At 42.6% G+C, this 18,364-nt stretch overlaps 1 protein-coding gene across 17 annotated transcripts in view; it reads left to right on the forward strand.

Moving 5' to 3' along the window:
* Positions 1 to 856: 856 nt before the first annotated feature.
* FAM168B (family with sequence similarity 168 member B) overlaps positions 857 to 18,364 on the forward strand; it is a 92,783-nt gene continuing 75,275 nt past the window's right edge. For 2 of the 17 annotated variants that reach the window (XM_036250866.1, XM_036250876.1), the window contains exons 1-2: positions 999 to 1,071; positions 17,969 to 18,049. In XM_036250866.1, the coding sequence (XP_036106759.1) occupies positions 17,980 to 18,049 (70 nt within the window). In that variant the 5' untranslated portion in view covers positions 999 to 1,071; positions 17,969 to 17,979. Of the gene's footprint in view, positions 878 to 998; positions 1,072 to 10,165; positions 12,267 to 12,500; positions 12,559 to 16,589; positions 16,611 to 17,968; positions 18,050 to 18,364 lie in introns of those variants that run through there. The other 15 variants (XM_036250870.1, XM_036250862.1, XM_036250877.1 and 12 more) reach the window with 15 other exon arrangements.

The raw sequence follows: 18,364 nt of genomic DNA on the forward strand, positions 1-18,364 counted from the left end.
GCCACTGCAAGGATCGGGGGAAGACTTGAGATATGTGATCCCGCACCAAGAAGTTTGCTCCCTCACATTGCCCACTAGGTTAATTACAACAGCGTCATATGTCACGGCCATGTGGACCCCACATCATGGCACATAGGCTGCAACAGCCTGATGCTCCGCCCGACCTAACTGCACATGGAAAGGGCACTGGAGCTGGCTCGCGTCTAGCCGCGCACCTTCCAGGACCAGGCTCACGGAAATGGGGCTTGGAGACCCAGAACTGATTCCGCACAGGTGAAAACCACTCATCCTCCAGGCAAGTCTCAGAGAAGTATTTTTCTGGAGACACAGTAAAGACCCCACACCCAGCGCTCCGTGGGGAAACGGATACCCCACTTCCACGACGTTAATACAACGCTACAATTACATTCCGTTTGTTCTTTCCATCCCGCCTCAGGAGAAGCGGCGGAAGTCGCTTGAGGAAAAACACTCCGAGACTTTGTTGTAAATTGTCAACGGAGCTGTCGCGGCCAGCGCCACGGCCTCTCTGGCCGGCAGCCCTCCGGACCATCCGTCCGCTGGGGGGTCGCCCCACACTCGGCTCCCTGCCCTCGCTCCCCGGGGCCTCTGCACGCCGCGGGACGCACGTCACCTCCGGAGCCCGGAAGGGCAGTCCGTTGACGTGCCGGCGCGCCCCCGCCACCGCGCGCTCCGGGCGGAAGTGAAGGGGGGCCGCCGCTGCGGAGCTTGCGGCAGCTGTGGGGAGGCGGCGGGAACGGGCGTGCCGGCCCACCCCCACGGCAGAGCGGCGTTCCGCGCGCTCGCCCCTCGCGGAGCCCCAGCGCCAGGCCCGGCCGGCCGGCGCGGCTCCTCCCGGCCCAGGGCTGCCCGCAGCGCCGTGAGTGCGGGCGCGCGTCCCGGGCGGGCGCGGCTGCCGGGCCGGAAGTGCGGCGCTTTGTGCCGCGGGCCTGGGGCGGCGCCAAGGTCGACCGTCGCCCGGGTCCTTCCGCGCCCCGGAAGGGACCGGCTGCGCTTTGTTCCGCAGGGCCGGGCTGGGTGGTGTTGGCGCCGGGTCCCGGGACGCGGAGCCTGGTAGGCGGCGCGGCGCGGGCAGGTGCGGTGTGGGCCGCGCAGGCGGCCGCCCAGGTGGTCTTGGCGCGGGCACGTTCTCTGGGTCTCGAGGTGTGAGATCGCGCCAGGAAGTGGATGAAAATGGGGAGAAGCGGGTTCTTGTTTCTGTAACTTAGGTTCTTACGATTTTAATAATTTCATACGGGTGAAGTATTCACTTTGTCTACCCACAAAGTGAAAATTCTTCTATTTGCCTAGAACTTAGTGTTCGCCCGCCAGCTTGAGAGGCTTGCAGTGTTTTCTTAAGAAAGGGCATTCGTGGCCCAGTCGGGGCGAACTTTGGAGAAGAGAGGGGCAGTTTTACAACCTGTCTACAAACAGGGTATTTCTCGTCTATGGTGTATAGAAGTTTGCATTTAATGGGTTGTATGAGTTAATGTTTAATTAAACTCATAAATAAAAATACTTGGCATGCAAGAAATTTTTTAAAATAAAAAGGTTTTTCTAGTTCCCACTCTTTAAATTTTCAAGTCATCCCTGTGTTTATAATTTGAGGTTACTTCCCCAAATAGTATATAAAAAACTAGATTAAAAGTTTTTGTTTTTCGCAGTAATCGGGGCACATTTTTAAACTTTGGTAAGTATAGATGTAGTGGATTATGTTTGCAGTGATAGCCAAGAATTGAACATTTCAAAGCTGGTTTTCTAATGTTGAAGCTACTGTGGTACAGATTGTGAGGATTTTCTTGTTTGCTTGTCTTAAGCTTCAAGGGTTTTGCAGTAAGTGTTTATATACATTGTATATGTTTAGTCCTGTTGTGAAACCAAGGTCTGGTAGAGGTCCCTGAAGGCTTGAAGAGTTGGAGACAGCCCGCTTCCTTGGGTGTTTTTTTGTGCAGTAGTTACTAGAAATGCCAAGCAGGTAGCATCCCTCTTCCTGCCTCCTGCCCTTCAGAATAGTGGAAGAATTGGGCTATGTGTGTAGCGCAACTGCCTGTGACTCAGGACGAAGGAGGAAGCCCCATCTGTTGCAGTTGCTACTTCTGCTCCCCTATCAGGCCTTCCTGTATGTGTTAGGGTTTCAGTTGTTCTGTTCTACATCTGCCTTTCAACTTACTCCATTTTAAGGTTAGACAGAATTGTAATGCCAAAATTATTTGAGTTTTCAAACGTTGGGACAATCAGTACTGTAATGCCACAGAAGTAGAGGATTAAAATTGAAAAAAAAGTTAAGCCCTTAAAAATATTATTTTACCTTTTTATAGATTCTGTAGTTTAAAGAGAAATATTTGTTTACCAGACTTGTCTTATATAAACAGCTTCTTTTCCTGAATCAGTTGAGAACATTTAAAACACAGTACATGTGTTCTACTCTATACGGTTGAGGTCTCTCCAGTTCTATGCAGAAATATGTGGATTTCTTCTAATAGGTTGCATACTTTGGTAGTGAATGAAGGTAAAGTTTGTGGGAGTTGAGAACTTTCTCCTGTTATATGCTCTTGATGATATCATACATCACTGAGAATTTCCAATGTTGATTGTACAAAGGGGTATTGTATATTGGTGTCTCGGAGATAGAATTTAAGGCTCTTGAGGTTAGTTTTGTTGACATGAAATACTATTGTAATATGCCTTTACAATTTTAGAATTACTATTTTGTGGGGGAACTTTATTTAGGTCATAGCATGTTTTGAAACTAGAGAAAGTGGTACAGTGATGGGTCTTAAATATACTTTCCCTCTGATTATTGTTGGATTTTCAAATCGAAGACATTTTGCTGTCATCTTTTTAAAGGTAAAACACCTGAGATTTTTCTTCTGATGCAAGTGTCTAACCACTGGTAGTTGAGTCACTGACAGTTGAGTCATCCAACCTTGAAGTCAGGATCCTTGGTCCATACCAACCATATCATACTGGAATACTGAAGGTTTTTGAATGGCCAGTGTCATGAGAATCCCAGGCAAAGTAGTGACCGTGGTTTCTTCCCTTACATTTTCATTAGAAAATTTTAAAAGTATAACAATACAGTGTGTAGCCCTGTACCCAACGTCTCAGTGTAACAATTATTAGCATTTTGTTGAAGTTTCTCAATAATTTTATTCAGAAATACTTTAAATTATAGGCATCATGTCATTTTTATCCTTATGTGTGTTAGTATTTCTGAAAAAAAAAAAAAAAAAGACCTTTGTTAACCAAAATACATTATCACACCTAACAAAACTAACAATTGTTTAATGCCATTTGATTCAATTATTCAGTTGTGTCCCAAAATCTTTAAAATACCATTTTACAGTTTTTTCAATGTAAATAAGGATACAAACAAAATCCTCCTATGGCCTTTATGTCTAAATCTGTTTTAATCTAAAACTGTCCTCCCACTCCTCCACTTTTTCTCAGACCATTGACTTACTGAAGAAACTGGGTCATTTGTCCTCTAGAAAACCCCACCTTTTGGATCTGTCTGATTGCTTCATGGTATTGTTAGGCATATTCCTCCAATTCCTGTCTTTTCCTGTAAACCAGAAGTTATTTAACAGTTCCATTAGATTCAGATTTTAGTGTTTTGTAGTAGCACACCTTAGATAGTGCAGAGAAATGTCATCACTTGAGGGTGAACATAATGTTAATTACCTTGACTTTTAGTGATCTTAAGATTAGTCAGTGAGTTCAGCTTTCATATTCACTAACCGATAAATGTATTTGAACACTTTTGAATTAGATTTTAAATAAATGTCTCAACATCATATTTATTGCTATGAAAAAGTCCTTTATTTTCTGTTGGATACTTCTTTTATTCAGGAACATTCTGAAGGTATTTATGACCACCTCTTTGCTAAGCACTGTGCAGGGAGACTTGACTGAGTAAGGTATTTTCCGTGCCCTTGAAGCACACAGTATTGGGAGGGAATCTCTCTCTCTAATTGATTGAGAAAGAGAGAGAAATATTGATCTATTGCTTCCTTCCCAAACATGCCTTACGAATATGCCCCAACTGGGATTGAACCTGCAACTTTTTTTTTTTAAATTTATCTTTATTATTGAAAGTATTATAAACGTCCCCTTTTTTCCCCCCATTGACCTCCTCCTCCACACTCCTGCCCGCGCCTACCTTCCCCACACTATTGTCTGTGTCCTCTGGTTATGCATATAAGTTCTTTGATTTATCTCTTCCCACCCCCTCCCCGTTCCCTCTAAGATTCATCAGTCTAACAACCAATTTGTACTTTTTAATCCCTTTAACCTTTTTTCCCCCATCCCTGCAACCCTCCTCCCATCTGGCAACCAACAAAAAGTTCTCTGTGTCTATCAGTCTATTTATGTTCTGCTTGTTCATTTTGTTTGTAGATTCAGTTGTTGATAGATATGTATTTATTGCCATTTTATTGTTCATATTTGTTACTTTCTTCAAGAAGACCCTTCCATATTTCATATAATACAAGTTTAGTAGTGATGAACTCCTTTAGCTTTTTCTTGTCTAGGAAACTCTTTATATATTCATTAGTTCTAAATTATAGCTTTGCAGGATAGCGTAATCTTGGTTGTAGGTCCTTGCTTTTCATCACTTTGAATATTTCTTGCCACTCCCTTCTGGCCTGCAAAGTTTCTTTTGAGAAATCAGCTGACAGTCTTATGGGAGCTCCCTTGCAGGTAATTAACTGCTTTTTGCTTGCTGCTTTGAAGATTCTCTCTTTGTCTTTTACCTTTTGTGTTTTAATTATGATGTGTCTTTGTGTGTTCCTCTTTGGCTTGTCTTTTTTGGGACTCCGCTTCCTGGACTTGTGAGTCTTTTTCTTTTATCAAGTTAGGGAAGTTTTCTATCATTATTTTTTCAAATAGGTTTTCAATTTCTTGCTCTTTTTCTCTTCTTCTGGTACCCCCACAATGCAAATGTTGGTATGCTTGAAGTTGTCCCAAAGACTCCTTACACTATCCTCATTTTGGGGGATTCTTTTTTCTTTCTGCTGTTCTGATTGGGCTTTTTTTGATTCCTTATATTCCAAATTGATGGTTTGCTTCTTGGCTCAACCTACTCTACTATTGATTCCCTGTAAATTATTCTTTATTTCAATTAGTGCATTCTTCATTTCTGACTGGTCCTTTTTATGCTTATGGTCCTCACTAAGTTCCTTGAGCATCCTTATAACTAGTGTTTTGAACTCTTCGTCTGTCAGAGGTTCTCAACCTGTGGGTCGCTATCCCTCTAGGGGTTGAATGACCCTTTTACAGGGGTTGCCTAAGACATAACAGTAGCAAAATTACAGTTATGAAGTAGCAACGAAAATAATTTTATGGTTGGGGGTCACCACAACATAAGGAACTGTATTAAAGGGTTGTGGCATTAGGAAGGTTGAGAACCACCGTGTTAGATTGTTTATTTCCATTTTGTTTAGTTCTTTTCCTGGAGTTTTGTTCTGTTCTTTCATTTGGGGCATATTTTTTTGTCTCCTCCTTTTGGCTCCCTCGCTGTGTTTATTTCTAGGTATGAGGCAGAGCTGCTATGTCTCCTAGGCTTGGTAAGGTGGCGTATTGTAGTAGGTGTCCTGTAGGGTCCAGTGGCACAGCCTCCCTGATCACCCCAGCTGGGCCCTCGAGGTATACCTCCCATAAGGACTATACCCTCTTCTGTTGTAATTGAGTCTTATTGCTGTTGTCATATCAATGGTAGGCATTTACTTGGGCTGATCAGCTGCAAGGATTGTTTCTGACCACTGACCTCTGACCACCTTGGAGGATCAGCTGTGCAGGGGCCCACCACACAGAGCAAGACTTACTTCAGCAGGGCTCTGGTACCCTCTGAGCCCACCCCTTGAGTGTGTCGCTTTTGAAGGTGGTTGGGTGGTAGTGCTTCAGTGTGATCTGAAGCTGTTCCTTGGGTGTGTTGACTCTGGGGCCTATGGTAAAACCACTGGAAATAGCTTGTGTGGGCCCAAAAGTTGGTTGGGGCAGGGCCTCAGAGCATCACCAGGGTGGGTCAAACAGTGTGAACCAGGTTGCTGGAGTCTCAGATATGGTGCCTGTCTGCCAGACCCGTGGGAGAAGGGCTCACCAAAGAAACAACCGCCTCCTCCAGCATGTCTGTCTGCGAGAAAACTGCCTCTCCAGCTCTCACCGATGCCAAACAACTCAGTTCTTACCCATATGTCTCTGGTGCCCTTCAAGCTGCCTCCCCCATCCTGGAACCCAGAGGGTGTAAGTCTGAGTAAATCTGTGTGTGAGCCCTTTAAGAGGAGCTGCCTGGGGCTCCAGCATCCTCAGCCTCCCTCAGGCTCAGTTCCCACTGGTTTTTATAGCCAGAAGTGATGGGGACTTCTCTTCATGGTACTAGAACCCTAAACTGGGTGCCTGGTGTGAGTTGGGGATCCCTCCTTAAGGAGGACCTTCCCAGCTGAAGTGTCCCTCTGGATTTTACTTGCCACATGTAGGTGTGGGACCAGCCTGTTTGTTCCTCTGCCCCTCCTACCAGTCTGCATGTGGCTGCTTCTTTAATTTCGTAGTTGTAAGACTTCCATTCAGCTTGATTTCAGGTGGTTCTAAATGATGGTTCTATAGTTGTTATTTTGATGTGGTTGTGGGAGGAGGTGATAACCGCATTTACTCACGCTGCCATCCTGACCAGAAGTTGAACCTGCCACCTTTTGATGTGTGGGACAATGCTCCCACCAACTGAGCCACACCGGCTGGGGCAGGAAACTCATTTGAACAAGTAACTTACGGAGCTGTTTGACATGTGTTCATCGACTTTGTCTTTGTATTACGTGGTGCAAGCCCTTTTGAATTGGAGAGGAAACTGCAACATGTTTCTAATTCTGTTACCATGTTTTCTTACCTGGAATTTTTAGTTCATTAAGACTTTTTAATCACTTTAGGAAACATTATTAGCTTCTAAGAAGTAAAGGTGTTTTCAGGAAAGGTAATCTCTGGGTAGTTTGAAATTAATGGTATTTAGAATTCAAATGCAATTTTATAAATTTTTTAGCAGCAAATGTAGAGTACGTTTTTATTATTGGTTTAGACTATAAATCAGGTCATCTTGGAAGGAGAGCCTTTGAGTTGTTTACAATAGTTGGCCATTGTGAATAATGGTTTGATAAACATTTGTATACAAGTTTTTGAGTGGTTTTATGTTTTTACTTCTCTTTACAATTTTCACCTAGGAATGGAATTTTTAATTGCTATGCTATTCATGAACTTCATTGCCTACTACATGATATCTCCTGCTTAGCCCCACATTTAAGAGTTTCCACATGATGGTTCTAACCTAACCTATGTGTCCATAATCATTTGCTGACTTCCTACATGTAGTCTAAGCTTCAAACAAGCCCTGTTGCCCAATATTCCTAAAATGCATCTTGCATTTTCTCACTTCTATCGGTTTTTGGGAATCTTAACTGCTACTTAGAGATTATTGGAAATACCTCCTCTATAGTCAGGTTTTCCCTGGCCATTTCTCTTCTCCCCAACTCAACTCTCAGAACACTTTATTCTTTTATGGCTCTTAATACTCTTTGCCCTGTATCATCTGGTCTTATAGACCTGTGTTGTCCAATACAGTAGCTATCACCTACAGGTGACCATTTAATTAAAACTTAAAGTTAAACTAAGATGCAGTTCCTTTGTTGTGCTGGCCACATTTGAAGTGTTCAGTAGCCATTAGTGGCTTCAATGTGTGGACAGAGCAGACACATTTCCATCTTCGTAGAAAGTTTTTTTGGACAGCATTTTTCTAGATTGTAAACTCAGAACAGGGACTGATTTGCTTTCTTGTTTTCCCTATAGCCTTTGCATAGTGCTCTGCTCAATTAAGAAAATATAATTATGTTGGAACAGAATAGAGAAATAGAGTTTTGGGAAATATTCACTTCTTGAGATGTGATAGTTGAACCAGAAAAGTAGATGAAGTATGTGAGGGACTCCACAATTCTTATGTTGTAGATCTGCCAAGAATGGATTAAAAGTGCAGGATAATAGGGATTGGCAGTTGTCAGTTTGCTCATTCTTAAACCGTGGGGTAAAAATTCACAATTGATTCTCCTGATTGCTTATAATATATCTTCCTATCCTTATTTTCTCTTTATTCTGTAGACCTGTGCTGTTCAATTGTGGTAACCCTTAGACACATGTGAGGAAATTGAAACTGAAATTTAATAAAACCACAACATAGATCTTACACTAGCCACCTTTTTTCAGGGTGCTCAGTAGGTTCTTTTAGCTAATGGCTACCATATTGGACAGCACAGACAGAGAATACCTGCATCACTGCAGAAGGTCTGCTGGGCAGCATGGATCTGTGCTTACCTCTTAGCTCTGGTTGTAGCTGTCATGGCAGATTTGGCATCTGCCTTTGGTTTAGAAGTTTAAAAAAATTAAACAATTAATTATTCAAGTAGTGAATGTCCTAGTCACTGATGCCCCCAGTTTATTCCATTTGGATTAGAACTTGTTACAAAGGTTAAGGATATGACCAAGTATATTCTTTTTGCATATTGAACTGCTTGGTTGTGAATATTCTAAATGAGTCAGGTGAGCTGAAGATTTCAAGTAGTTCATTTTTGTATTTTGTCTTTATAATATAATTTGATATTATAGTTTTGAGGTGCATGTGTTTTTGAGAAAGTCAGCAAGTAGTTGCACGTCTTTTGTGGCAGACATTGTTATTTGTGCTGGAAGTACTACAGTAAGTAGGCCCAAGTCCCTTTTCCCTACCTGCATTGGGCTACATTCTAGTTAGGGATGTGGTGGGAAAGGTTAAACAAGTAAATGCACGTGCATTTTGCTGACTCTTCCTGCTGGGGGTTGTCGCATTGCAATGAACTATAAGACACTGCTTGGAGTGAGGGGGAGCATTACAAGGGAGCAGATGCTCCAGATCTCTGGATGCAGTCCAATTTATTGGCAAAGTGGTTTCCTAGGTCACATGGTGTTTTAGGTAATTAAGTCCTTGAGATCGCATCTCTGCTGACCATACAGCCAAGCCCAGCATATTTCCTGTCTCTCTCTGTTTTCAGAAGAGATACATCATAAACACATTCATGCTTGGGCAAATCGCCCATTGTCACTGCCAGGATGGCTTTTCAAACACAATTCACACATACCTTATCTGTTCACATGCATACGTTGATCCTTGGCTGGTCAGGCTGCATACCTCAAGGTTACATTTTGTTCATCCACCAAACACCCAACCCTACATCTCCCCCTTTTTTGTTTTCTTGAAGTTGAGGAATCACCATGACTACAGTGGTCAGCAGTGTCATCACTCACTTTTTAGTCTGCATAGAGGACACCATTTGCCAGAGTCCTCAGAGTGCTATGAGGCCAACACAAACAAGAAAACAACCAATAACAGTAAACATCCAAATTCTAAGGTTGAAAACCTCAAACCAATGCTTTGGATTGAGCCATTGGCCATTATCTGAGATTACCTTTAAAACATTCTGTTGATCAAGTTGTTGTATATCTGCTAACTGTGTTTCCAGAGTCTTTTTTAGATTGGCAGCTTGCCAGCAAAAGCTCCTTGTAAGTGTTGCTAATTGTGGGAGGTGGCATTCCAAGGCAATGCAGTTACACACATATTATGACTAAATTCCCAGTCACAGAGAAGTGAGTGTCTAAGGCCTCTTCACGCTCTCCTGGCCATAATACAGCTGCCTCTAAGGCAGTGGTTCTCAACTTTCCTAATGCTGTGACCCTTTAATATAGTTCCTCATGTTGTGGTGACCCCCAACCATAAAATTATTTTCATTGCTACTTCATAACTGTAATTTTACTACTGTTATGTCTTAGGCAACTCCTATGAAAGGGTCATTCGACCCTCAAAGGGGTCGCGACCTACAGGTTGAGAACCGCTGCTCTAAGACGTCTAATCGAGCTAGGATTCCTTCATCAGTCCCTGTCTGGGAAGTCATAGCTTTAGTAACATTGGTCATTACTTTAGCCACTGTATGTGCCGTTTGGACCGATTCTGTTAAGGCCGTGACTGAAACATCTGCAGTAGCAGCGATGACTATAGCTGAAATTATGAATGCTATAAGCCACCCAATAAACCTCCTTTTACAAGGGTGTCTAAATGCTTCAGCTAATTGTGCTAGGCCAGATTCACCTTCCCATGGGTGAGTAAGGTTTACTGGTATCCATATTTCTGCTTTACGGCGCATGGGAATAATGCTAGTAATACTAAGAATAGTAATATTTTCATTAGTAATGCAGCTTAGATAATAAGGTTGATTAACAGAAATGTTAAATCTATTACTACTTTCAGAGATAGTTAAAGAAGAGGCAGCCAAGAACATACGAGTGAGAGGTGCAAGTCATTACAGAATCAGTATGATTAGTAGTCAATGTAAAATTGCTACTATGAATATAATTTCCATGAGATATATACCTCATAAAGAAAGGCAAACCCAGTCTCCAAATTCCTGTGTGCCAGGGGCCAGTATGATTTTTAGAGCTAGCCCTGAGAACAGGTCCTGAGAGACCTCCATTGGTCCATGAAATAGAGGCACTGGAGGGTGTGAAAAAGTTTAACTCATGATGATTGCTGGACAAATGTCCTTGAAGACCCCAGTCCTCAATAATAAGGCTCAAATTTGGGCTAGCTGTGGACCGTCCTCTCAAGCAGCAAGGCTTCCAGTGTGGGGCCAGGGACTCAAGGTTGGTTCTTTGAAACGTAGCACAGGTGGGGATGGACACAGGGGTTTGGAATTTTGAGAGAGAGTGTCTGTGCTCTAACCCCAGTTCCCATGATAAAGGTACAGTTAGCAGTCTGTCCCGATGTGGCTGGCTTATAGTACAAATGCCACTGTATGGAACACAGCCAGGGGTTTCATGGATGGACAAACAAAGGGGGGGTAGCTCTGATAAAAATGAAGCAGTGGCATTGGCCTGGAACCAATTCTCATTCTCTTATAGCGGTCCATCTGTGGGAAGCCAAGTCCTCCTGTCCAGCAAGTGTTATTGCTAGATAACAGGGCCTCTGTATCCCACCAAGCGACAGGGTGGAATAAACAGAGGTCCATAATATGAGCCCAATATAAATGTTGTTCTGCTGCTACAGGGCTCAATAATATAAACAAGCAGCATAAAATACCTACCCCAGACTGTGTGGAGACTATAGATAAGTAAGCCAAAAAATATTCTCCGGGGTAGAGGAGCCCTTACTCTAGCTAGTACTTCCTCAGAATGTTGCTGCAGCTGCTTAAGGCTTCCCCAAGTAACCCCAGGAAAATTTCAAGAGGGGCCCTGAGACCAAGCATGAGTTTTATGATTAGCATCCAAGGTGAGCTGTGCCCTCTGAGGAACTGGGTTGAAGGCAGGTCCTTCCTATTCATGGTAAGGTCTTATCCATGGAGCCACAAGCCACTTGGGACCTGTAGGAGACAAAACACAAGCATACCCTTGCCCCCCCATGCCAGTAACTGCAGGGCCCTGCCATTTGGGCCTCTGCTGTGGATCTCTATACTTCATAAAGGCTTGGGCCCTATGACGGAAGCCTTTTGTTGAAAATGTCACGCTGCAGCTATAGTGCCAAAGTGATCCCGATTTTAAAAATTAAGGGTATAGATTGCTAGAGAAAGTTGATTTGTAGAGGGTTCACTCATATTCCCCTTCTTTTTGTTTTGTAATTAATTTTAAAGTAGAATGAGCATGTTCAACAATAGCTTGCCCTGTAGGGTTATAGGGGATGTCAGTTCTATGTCCAATGCCCCACTGTTGAAGAAATAATTTAATGCTTTGAGATGTATAGGCTGGCACATTATCTGTTTTAATTTCTAGTGATACACCCATATGTGCAAAACAGGACAGCCAGTGATGCTTAACGTCTTTGGCTTTTTCTCAGGTAGCAACGGTTGCATGCAGGAAATTGGAATGAGTATCAGCAGTAACATGTGCCCACTGAAATCGACCAAATGATGGAATATATGTTACATCTATCTGTTTGCCATAAGGCATTTGGGGTTAAACCCCGAGGATTGACTCTTGCTGGTGTTGAAGTCCCTCTGGAAAGTTGGCAGTCTAGGCAAGCCTTAATAATATCTTGAGCTTGCGAGAGGGTCAAATGCAAGGTTTCCATGAGTGCTCGAGCATTCTGGTGACAAAAGTCATGCGAACTCTTCACTTGCTGAAATGCATGAGTTGCTGCTACAATGACATCCACCTGCTGATTTCCTCGTGTTAAAGTTCCGGGGAGCATGGAATGAGATCAAATGTGGGTTTTAAAAGTAGGATGAATTCGTTGGTCTATTAAAGTTTGGAGAGACAAAAATAAGGTTAATAGATGCTGATCAGCTAAAGGTTTAATATAGGCTTGATCTATTTTTTGTAACACTTTAACTATATTTAAGGGCTTTTCTGTAAATTGCTGAAGAGCTAATATTGCAGCCCGTAATTCAGCACACTGAGTTGACCCAAGCTCAAGGCTGCTAATATTTCTCCATTCCTCATTTTCTTTCCAGGCTACACCTGCTCTGTGAGACTTACCTGATCCATTAATGAATACAGTTTTAGCCCCAGGTAATGGGGTATTACTGACTTTTTTTGCACCATGTTAAGGTGTAATTGAGGAATATTTTGCAATAATTTATTTGCTGGAAGAGAGTAATTACTTTCCCCAGTGAAGTCTAATGGAGCTACTTGAAAGTCCATTGCCTGGGAAATCAAAGTGGTAAATTGTTCCTGAGTAAGAGGCAAATGTAGAGTCTGAGGGTCATACCCTATCAGTTCTTGTGTTCTTTTTCTATCTTTGGCTATTAGATTTGGTAACTGTTTGACAAATGGAGTTATTGTTTTAGATGGGGTAGTTGGGAGAAGGATCCATTCAAGATATTTTATTTCAGGTGTTAATTGTCCTATTAATGCTGTAGGATGGTGCAGGTGGATATACAAATAGCCGAATAGTGTCCTTTAATGACCAATGATGAGCTTGTTGGGTTTGTATTTGAGTAGATATTTCTCTAAGTTCTTGCTTCGTCCTTATAGATAGAGTTCTAGGTGAATTTAGTGCTGGATCACCCATGAGGGTATTAAATAAATGAGTTAACTGCTGAGTAGTGATACCAAGCATAGGTCGAAGCTAACTGATGGCTCCCAATAATTTTTATAATTCATTTAAAGTTTTTACTTTTATTGGAATGGTAAGTTTCTGGGGGCAAATAGTTCTTGCCCCTAATATCCACCCTAAGGATTGCTAAGGTTCTAATTGCTGTACCTTGTCTGGAGCAATTTGTAATCCTGCCTCTTTCAAAGTCTCCTGAAGCATTACATAGGCCTGATTTAAGTCTTTTGGGGTAGAGGCAGCTGACAAAATATCATCCATATAATGATACAGATAAACGGCAAGAAATAGTTTTCTTACTGGATCAATAGCATGATGCAAATACTATTGACAGATTGTTGGACTCTTTATCATTCCTTGGGGTAGTATCTTTTATTGAAACCATTACATTGGTTTACTATTGTTAATGGAAGGAACAGAAAAAGCGAATGTCTCTTGATCTGTAAGGACTAAAGGGATAGTGAAAAAACAATCCATATGATCTATAGCAGTTACAGGCCATTTTTCAGGAATCACTGTGGGACTGGAGAGCCCAGGTTGTAGTGCTCCCATGGGTTCCAAAACAGCATCGATTGCCTTCAAATCATGAAATAATCTCCATTTACCACCTTTTTTAGGAATAACAATAATGGGGGTATTCCAGGGACTAACTGAAGGTTCTGTATGACCTGTTTCTAATTTTTTTTTTATTAATTTGTTTGCTTGTAATAATTTTTCCCCTTTTAAGGGCCACTAATCAACCCATAGTGGCTGTTGTTTTCCAGGCCAATGAAAGGAGGAATTTTACCAGTGATCCCTAGCCAAAAGGCTGAGTTTTAATAACCATTCCCCATTGAGAGAGAAGATCCCTTCCCCACAAATTTAGAGGAGACTCCATGACATGAGGTTGAACCCCTCCTCTTTGTCCATCTGGGCCTGTACAGGAAAGGGAGCGAGTACTGTGTTGAGGAGCCTGAGCTCCTCCCACTGCTGTTACTAGCAGGGGTACTGGGGCTTTAGGCCATTTTTCAGGTCATTCCCTAGTTGTTATAATAGAAGAGTCTACCCCTGTACCCACTAATCCTGAAAATAGTTGCCCTTGTATATTAATGGAGAGTAAGGGCAATTTGGTGTTAATAGCAGCCATCCAGAAAATATCACTCTGACCAGTGCCCCCAATTCTGCATTTCCTCTTATCCTGGAAGTGGCTCTAGGGACCCAGTATGGTAACAAAAGGAGTTGAGCTATTCTGGTTCCTGGTGTTAACACGTGAAAGCCTGAGGACATTTTTGCACTTATCTTCAGATAGAGCTGGAGGGAAAGAGGGAGGGAGAGAGAGAGAAACATCAATGTGAGAGAGACACATCGAGTGGTCGCCACCCACATGATCCCAATTGGGGGCTGAGGACAAACTGCAACCGATGTACATGCCCCCAGTGGGAACCAAACCCGGGTCTCTCTGGTCCATGGGCTGAAGCTCTAACCACTGAGAAAACTGGCCAGGGCTCCTTAAGCATTATTTTAATTCCTTCTTCGAAATCTGAGTCAATTATCCCTGGTATCACTTGAATTTCTTTCATTGTTAAACTAGATCTTCCAATCACTAAACCCATCTTTCCCTCAGGCAAGGGGCCATAAACTCCAGCAGGAGGAGCTAGATAAGTAACATCAGACTCCTTAAGGGTTAATTATGTGGTACTGATAAGGTCCAGGCCAGCACTTACCACTGTTGATACTTGGAGGTCTCCAACCCTCCACTTGATTGACTGAGGAAAGCCTGAGGCTGAGAGACCCAGGGAGCTGTTGGGGCTCCGGGTCTCAAGCCCCTTCTCTCGTTTCCCAATAAGGAATTTCCTGTTTTGATAAATTTAGACTTACACCAATACAGCCCTTTGCCACATCAAGACTTAGTAGGAATGGCACTGATTCCAACCTTTCTTTTTCTACATTCCTTCTGAAAATGACCTGGCTTTCCACAATTGAAACCTAATTTGGACCCTTGTTGTCCTTTTTTGAATCCTCTAATTTGCAATGTCCTGAGATCAGCAGCTAATGCTCTGGACCTGTGCACTTCTGTCCCTACATTCTGACATGTTTTTATACATTTCCCTATCTTTGAGGTTATTCCCTACAAAGGAGCAAGTACAGCCTGACAATGTACATTAGCATTCTCATAAGCTAACTTTAATAACATTGTATCTGCTACTTCTGATTATCAACCTGTCTACTTACTGCTGCTTGCAACTGATTAACGAATGACATAAGATTTCTGTGTTTCTTGTCTAACTGTAGCAAAAGAGCCTGACCTTTCTCCAAACTCTGGAACCCTTTGCCAAGCTTTAGTAACCAAATCTGAGGCCTTACGAAACAATCTAGCATCTTGCCTTACCTGCACTCGGGGTTCTAAATAGTTTCTTTGCCCAATAGGAATCCCTGCCCCAAGATTCTCCATTCCCTGTTGGGCGGCTCCCTCCTAATACTCTAACTTCCACACGGTGAATTGGCCCAGCTGTTTTTATGAACGCTACCCAATCCCAGGGAGCCATCTGATAACTACTAGCTACTCCCTCTAATATTCCTACAGTAAAGGAACTTTGTAAACCACTTTCCATAATGCTTTACCTGAATTATTTAAAAACCTGATAGGGCAAACATTCATGCACAGATTGCTGACCTGGCTGTATTATAGCTGGGAAAATGCCCAAATCCCCAGCTTTCCTGGCCTCTCTAAAACAGCCCTCCATAGCTGGGTTTGGAGAGGCTGTGGAATCCTCCACAAAAGGTGGAGGAGGAGAGGGAAAATTTTCCTCGTTTAATGACCATGGGGTGGGGGGTGGGGAGGCTGACACCAGAATCTCTTCCAAGGGGGGAGATTGGAATCACCACACTGCTAGGACTGATTTCCTTAGTTATTGGCTGCAATGCTGTAAATACCAGTCGCCAAAAAAGAAGGATGGAGACAGAAAGATTACACCCCAAATCCTTGCGCACCCTAAAGGTTTCCCCCACTTTGAACCACACATCAGAATCCAGTGTGCCCTCCTTAGGGAACATGGGCAGTGCTCCTCAGAAGCTGCGGGAGCTTCCGCTCTGATGCGGAGCATTGAGCTGCTTTCAGCAGCTATTGTAAGACTCACACATAAAGTTGCTGATCTTTAGGAAATCCCACCCCCACGCTGTCTTACTGGAAAACCCCTCACTACACTAGATATGCGAGCAGCTGTCCCAAGCCAGGTGCCGCTGACTTGAAATAACTCGAGCATACTTTTACTTTTGATCCAGATCACTAATTACCTTTCACATATCGTCACATTGCTGGTCACGTCAAATCATATTGCTGCGTATTTGAGTCACGTCGGTGTCACCACTTGGCCGATTTTCTTGGCCTGCCGAGGGTCGTCACAACACAATGAACTACAAGCAGATACTGCTTGGAGTGAGAGGGAGCATCGCAAGGGAACAAATGCTCCAGATCTCTGGAGGCAGCTCAATTTATTTGCAAAGTGATTCCCTAGGACACATGGTGTTTTAGGTAATTAAGTCCTTGAGATTGCATCTCTGCTGACCATAGAGCCAAGCCCAGCTTATTTCCTGTCTCTCTGTTTTCAGCAGAGATACATCATAACAAACACATTCACGCTGGGGCAAAGCACCCATTGTCACTCTCAGGGTGGCTTTCCAAACCCAGTTCATGCATACCTTATCTATTCACACATATACTTTTCATTCCGGGTGGCATTCCAGCCCATATTCTTACATACCTTATCTATTCCCATGTATACTTTGATCCTTGGCTGGCCAGGCCATGGGAATGCATACCTCAAGATTACTTGTTCATCCACCAAACTCCAACCCTACACATTTTATGTATTTTTATTTTTTAAATAGACCTTATTTTTTAGAGCATTTTTAGGGTCGCAAAACTAAGTAGAAAGTACAGAGAATTCCCATGAACTACCTGTTGCCCACTTTCACCCCTTCCCCCTTCCCATGCTGTTTTTATTGTTACATGTAAGTTTGCCTTAAGCCTTAACTACCACATAAATCAGTGAATGGCTTACTTGATGAGAATACTGAACAGTCTTAATTAAGCTAACACTTTAAAAATACATTGGGTAATAAAATCCAGAGGAGCTTGCTGGAGATATTAAGGATAATCATTTCTATTGGGGAAGGGATAAAATCATGATTGTAGCTGTGCAAGTTCTTGGACTTTTTAGGAAAAAAAGATTGTGAATGCTAGAACACTGAATGGGTAATAGAGTTGCTGGACTGTAGCTAATTTTGTTAGGAAATATATGCATATTTAACAAGGTAGTTAAGAAATAGAGAAAAATGCAAAAAGAATACTAAATCCACCCCATCTAGAGACAGTTACTCTTCATTTTTAAAAATTTACTTCTAGACTTTTTCTGTTTGTTCTGGGGTTGCCATGCTTGTACATCTAGGTGTAGATTTGAGATCATGTTGCATATGTAGTATCATACCCTTCTTTTTTCTACTTAACATTTATAAAAGCAGCTGCATGATATTTCATGTTGTGGGTCGATCTGTAACTTAACTATTCTTTTTTGTTATAAGGACATTTAGGTTATTTTCAGAGCGCCCCCCCCCCCCCCCCCCCCCGTTTTAAGCAGGGACATAAAGAACATTTTTTTTCCCTTATCTTCTGATGGACCGAAGCAGTTGTAAAGGAAAGTTTACAGTATCCTGGTGTTTGCCTATTAGGACTTTGTTATTGCTTTTCTGTTCACTGTTGGTTAGCAGCAGCATGAGATGCCTTGTTTATGTAAAGGAGAGGAAGGACTCTTGCTACCTACTATTTTGAGACTGATGCTGGAGAAACACCTGAGAACAATAGTGATTGACTAAATTAATTTTTTTTTTTAGTTCCTAAAGTCATGAATCCTGTTTATAGTCCTGGTTCTTCTGGGGTTCCCTATGCAAATGCCAAAGGAATTGGTTATCCAGGTAAGCAAGTACAATTTTGTTTTCATTACTGAAATTTGAATTTGAACACTGGTGAAATTCCATGTCATTAAGAATGCTTTCTGTTAACAAACGCAGCTCGAGTGGCTTAGGTAAGAAAGCAAATATATTGGGTCATGGAACTGAAAAATCATGGTACTGGAAAATCAAGAACTCTGGTGACTCCAGTGGTTTGAGACTAGGATCTAGTGTCTCTGCCTCCTGGGCTCAGCATTACGTCCTTAGTATTAGCTCAGTGTTGGTTACAGGTCACACTTCTCCCCATTGTGGTTGCTCTGTGTTTAGCCCTTCCCATCA

This window comes from Molossus molossus, unplaced genomic scaffold (assembly GCF_014108415.1).
Source record: "Molossus molossus isolate mMolMol1 unplaced genomic scaffold, mMolMol1.p scaffold_m16_p_10, whole genome shotgun sequence".
Classification (NCBI taxonomy): Eukaryota; Metazoa; Chordata; class Mammalia; order Chiroptera; family Molossidae; genus Molossus; species Molossus molossus.